At 31.1% G+C, this 5,487-nt stretch overlaps 1 protein-coding gene across 1 annotated transcript; it reads right to left on the bottom strand.

Annotated features, from left to right (window-relative positions):
* Positions 1–1,113: 1,113 nt before the first annotated feature.
* Positions 1,114–3,404, bottom strand: LOC131620265 (putative kinase-like protein TMKL1). The gene is made up of 2 exons (XM_058891268.1): positions 2,513–3,404; positions 1,114–1,974 (listed from the first exon to the last, which is right to left on the bottom strand). Exons 1-2 carry the CDS (start codon positions 2,973–2,975, stop codon positions 1,382–1,384), a joined length of 1,056 nt encoding a protein of 351 aa, XP_058747251.1. The 5' UTR covers positions 2,976–3,404; the 3' UTR covers positions 1,114–1,381.
* Positions 3,405–5,487: the final 2,083 nt, after the last annotated feature.

Genomic DNA, 5,487 nt, shown 5'->3' with positions numbered 1-5,487 from the left:
ATATTCATGAACATAACAGTAACACTATGGTCTATTTGAGAAAAGTGGAAATACATATGCATACACATGCAAATACACACTAATAATAAATAGTGAGATAAATACTTGAAATAATATAAAACAGAAAAACAAAACCAAAAACGTGGGAAAGCTAAGTATTGCAAGCAACATGTTATGTTATGACCCTACCATGTCCCCAATTTGTTTGGAGAAATCACGGCTAATTGGTCCTTCATCAAGGTGACAGACAGCCACGTTCTAAAAGCACATAAATTTGACTAAAGTTTTAGTAATAGTAGTAACTCTTAAATTGGTCTTTAATTTACTTAAGATATTATTATCTTTCAACCAAAATTCTTAACTTATTTGTATTGGTTGTTGTTTAACAATAGCTGTTGATGTAACAGCAATTAATCATCATACCCTCCATCACCTACCATCCCAACTACCACCTCTCACCTATCTCAACTTATCAATTAAATATTAAAATGGTGGTTAAGAATTAAGATCAAGATCATGATCAAACGACTCATATGACATGCGTTTTCTGATCAAGATCGAACGACTCGACTCATATTTCATGCTCAGGAATCGCCGCGTTTTAAAATAGTCGAGACACATCACTCATGTATAGTGCATAAGAGCCATGTTCAAAGATCAAATGATCCCATTACCTGGCTTATACTATTATTGAGATTCCTTTGCACCTTTACAGTTTCAAATCTAAAGCAATAACATGGAATTTGATGGTGGCAACGTTGATAAAAAAAACAATTTTCTGTCACAGATTCTGTCTTTCCACAACAGAAAAAGCCAGAGACTAGATACAAATTATTTGGCAGCACATTCTTGGTAGTAAAACAATCTTTCATATTCTTCCATGAAAGCCTTTCAGTTGCGCAAAGTACGGCGAAAATAGTATAGTAATCAGATGGGTTCGTAACAGAAATTTATTTACTACTATCCATGTCACATAATATTCCCTCATTTTACCAAACAATCTTAAAATTAAAGTCAGTAAGTTGAGAAACAAAATTTTAGATCTAGAAATAGAATGCATTAGTTTCTGCTATAATTCCTCAATTGACTTTAATACTTAACATCAACATCAACTGTTCACAAGTCATTTTTTTTTTTATGATTAGGAATCGAACTCGGCATAATGGAGTTTACAATACTCACGCACACTGCGCATCAAGCACTTGCAATTCCCAAAGTCTTTGTTTGATATCGAATTTCACAATTTGTAAGCAACACACTTACATTTTCTCCCTCAAATTCCTCATAAATAAATGTGAATTGTCTTTAACCACAGCTTTATCGAAGATGAATTCGAAGAAAAGTGTGCAATGTCACCATATAAGCCCCCATATATCTTGTTCTAGTGTATAATTTCTTCAAGCTTCCTAATAACTTGCTTAATGTTAGGTCTAATTGAAGGTGAAGGAGAACAACAAGCCATAGCAAGTTGAAAAAATTTGAGAACACATTCTTCCGTAACTTGAATTTCATCATCTACGCCGTTTCTGAGAAGAATAGCAGGATGATATAAATCAGAAATTCTGTGGCCAAGAACAGCATTTCTCATGATATTCGGCAAATAGAAATCCTCGTCAGGAGTCGGATGGTCATTGATAGGTTCCTTTCCTGAAAGCATTTCAAGCAAGATTACGCCGAGGCTATAGATATCGGTTTCCTCACTAGCATCCTTCATTTTGATTAGTTCGGGAGCTTTATAGCCTTGAGCAGACGAACTTTCAAGCATTTCTTGGGATGCAGTTGGATTCAACAGAAGATGGAGACCTGAATCTGAGATGTGTGGTTGATAGGAACTGTCTAAAAGGATGTTTTTCGATTTTAGGTTTCCATGGATAATTGGTTTTTCTTGTGCTGTGTGAAGATGTTCTAATCCTTTTGCTATACCAATTGATATTGTATATATGTTTGTCCATTTGTAACTCTCTCCATTTCCATCTGATAAAGTAGTAAACATCTTTGATCAATAAATGTGACATCAAATCAAATTCAAAGAGTAAATATCCAAATTGATACTTGAAATTGTAGAACTCTATCAATCTAATTCCTCATATTCTTGATCTTTGAAATTGAATAACATTGATTAAATTCAAAATAAAAGACATTTCATAAAGGTTCAGTTCAATTCATCTTCTAATAAACACCTAACATATTAAATGAGTGGTTTTCAAATTTATCTGAGATCAAGCTTTGACATGCCTTTCAGGGTCGTCTTTGATGGCATGCAAGGACAGCTACCGCATATGAGCCAAAATTTGACACAGTTAAATTGTGGCTAAAAATGACCTCAAAATATTTGTTAGGATGTTTAAATTACACTGTGACTCTAAAAACTTAAGACGGCCTTGATGCCTTGTAAATCAAAATCATAATACAACCAAAAGAACTCAATTTCACATAGAAATAAAAACACACAAATTTCCTAATAAACAGAAAAAGTAAATCAAAACAACAGCTAGCAAAAGTGAATAATTACCTCTTATGAACTGAGTAAGATTCCCATGTCGATAAAATGGATGAACAAGAAGCTTCTCACCTCTTGGCCCAGTATAAAATCCCAAAAGAGGAACCAAATTAGGATGCTTTAATCTTCCAAGAAACAGAATCATTTCATCCAATTCTTCACCTGTTGTAGTACAAACAGGTCTCAAAAACCTCAATAACCTAACCTTGTTGCTCCTTTGCAACAAAGCCTTATAAAGTGTTCCATAATTTGATTTTCCAATCACTTCCCCTGGTGCATCCAATATATCACATATTGTCAAATCCTCTCCACCTTCAAATATGATTAAATCCTCCTTCACCTCTTGATGCTTTTCTTCAAAGCTTTCTATGTCTTTAATCTCATGTTTTGATGATCTTTGCAAGTAACAAAAGCCGAAAATAGCAACAATCACAAGCAAAGTAGCTGAAGTTATTCCTAGAACTAATATCAGCATGAGGGTAGTTTTCTTTATCTTAAAAATCTAATCTTTCTGTGCTGAGATAGTGAAAAATGAGATTTTGAGATAATGGGGTTGTAAGATAGTGAAAACTAGGATCTGGGTCTCATGAGCTAACTTTAATGGAAAGTGATAAATTTTCAAATTGAAATAGGACAAGGAGGAACATGTTGAAGGGAACTTTGTGGTGTGGTGGGAATTTAGTTATGAGGTGGCAAAAGCATATATATATATATATATTTTTCAATTATTGAACAAGAAATGGACGGACATAGGAGAGTGAAGGAAGGAATAGATGCAAAGAAGAGGAGTTGGCAATAGACTTAGTGTGAGAGGAAATTTACAAGAGTTACAACAGCATACACGTTAGAATGTGAATGCAATGTCACATAGATAGATCTAAGACATGTGATGTTCTATCCTAGAATTGACTGTAGTGTTTGTATGTCATATATATATATATATATATATATATATATATATATATATATATATATATATATATATATATATATATATATATATATATATATATATATATATTATATATATGAGGAGGGTTATATGGACTCCAAGAATAAGTGTTCAACACTTACTCCAAATCATAACCATTGATATGCTCCCTATATATATATATATATATATATATATATATATATATATATATATATATATATATATATATATATATATATATATATATATATATAGTTGATCAAATGACACAAAGGTGTCAAAATTTAATTTGACACCAAATGTCAACTATTATAATAATTGATCAAACAGTCATATTAAATAAAATAAAATAATAAAAGAAAATATATGCCTATTTTTTCCATAAAAAGTAGGCTATTTATATGTTTGTTTGATCGAATACTATTAACGATTGAGATTTGATTCAAATTAAACTTTGACACAATCTCTGATTTTATTTAAAAAAAACTATTATCATTAAATCCAAATATTTATGAAAAATACTTATTTGCCACATAAATACTCTCTTCGGCTTTATTTATAAGAAAAATTCTCTTTTCAGATTTATTGAATAATAAATGTGTCTTGTCTTTTATGTAGACTAGATACATTTATTATTCAATGAATGTTTATAAATCTTGCCGGAGTAATATATTATATTTTGTTTGAGAAATTTGGAATTTTGTGAAGGAAGCAGATTGAAGTTAGATGCTTGTTTAATGAGAATGAATGATGGAGTGACTTGCGGGATAATGTTGTATCTATGATGGAGTGAATTTAATGAATGTAATCAAAGATTTTGTTTTGGACAAGAAATGTATCAAAGAGATAATGTTGTTTTTAAAAGTTTATATTTATTATCTAAAAAATAAGTTTAATGATTATTATGTTAAGTGTCTTTGTTTTGAGAGAAATTGTGTAGAGATGTTCTAAAGAAAAAAAGTACAAGAGAACTGTTAAATTATTTGTGAAGAGAGTGACTATAAAGAGAAAATTACAATAGAAATGTTAAACTACTTATGTTTGGTAGGCATAATAACATAATAGAGAATCTTAAATAATTTGGGTCCACCACTTTTTTTTCTTCTCTAATATGTGGAGAAATGGAAAATAGACATTTTATTACATTAGCCATCTTTAATATGTGAAAATCATGTTCAGAATGCAATTTCCTGTGTTAAACTATGCTGTGTGTCGAAAATTATAGGCCGTTAAAATGTCGAAGGAGTTAGTCTGGACAAAATTTTGATTTACTATTGTTTTGTTTATTTTAGTTAGTTAGAAACTGCTTAGTGAACAAGCAATTTCAGCCTATAAATAAGGAGATACCCGATCATTTGTTGTAATGGAGTTTTATTGAAAAAAATTGAATGAATTTATTTTGGAAGTTGAGAGAAACTCTGTAGAAATATTCTTCTTCTTCCCCTTTTCTCTCAAACCCTAATTTCTCTTATCTTTCCCAATTTATTTTTTCTTTTCTTCTCTCATAATAATTTTGTAGCGAAATCATCTTGCAACCAAGGTGTGATTGATTTACCCGAGTGAAGACTGAAGAACAAGAGGATAAATCAATTGTAGAATTGATTCATGTTCATTAAGATTGATTCGGAATTCTTTAAGTTTTGGGTGCAATTCCAACATCTATTATATAAAGCACTAGCTGTGTGATTCTTGAGAAGCATAGCGCAATGAATCATCCGATGAACAATGTGAATGAGCATTTTTTTTGGCGAGTCTCCCAATTCTGAAGAGTCTGAATTATGAGAATGGTGTAAGTAGATGAAGATTGTTTTTTACTATCAAAATCTTTGGGATCTTGTGAAGGTAAGAGTAACACCACTTGCAGAAAATGCAATGGATGAACAAAAGACTACACATAAAGAATTGAAGAATAAAGATTATAGAGCCCTCTTTATAATTCATCAATGTGTTGATCCAGATAAATTTAAAAAGTTGAGTGATGTAGAATCAACGAAAGAAGCATGGGAAATTATGTAGAAATTGTTTGGAGGCGATGTAAAGGTGAAAGACGTGA

This window comes from Vicia villosa, linkage group LG7 (assembly GCF_029867415.1).
Source record: "Vicia villosa cultivar HV-30 ecotype Madison, WI linkage group LG7, Vvil1.0, whole genome shotgun sequence".
NCBI classification, from domain to species: domain Eukaryota; kingdom Viridiplantae; phylum Streptophyta; class Magnoliopsida; order Fabales; family Fabaceae; genus Vicia; species Vicia villosa.
This window is presented reverse-complemented; position numbering and strand designations above follow the sequence as displayed.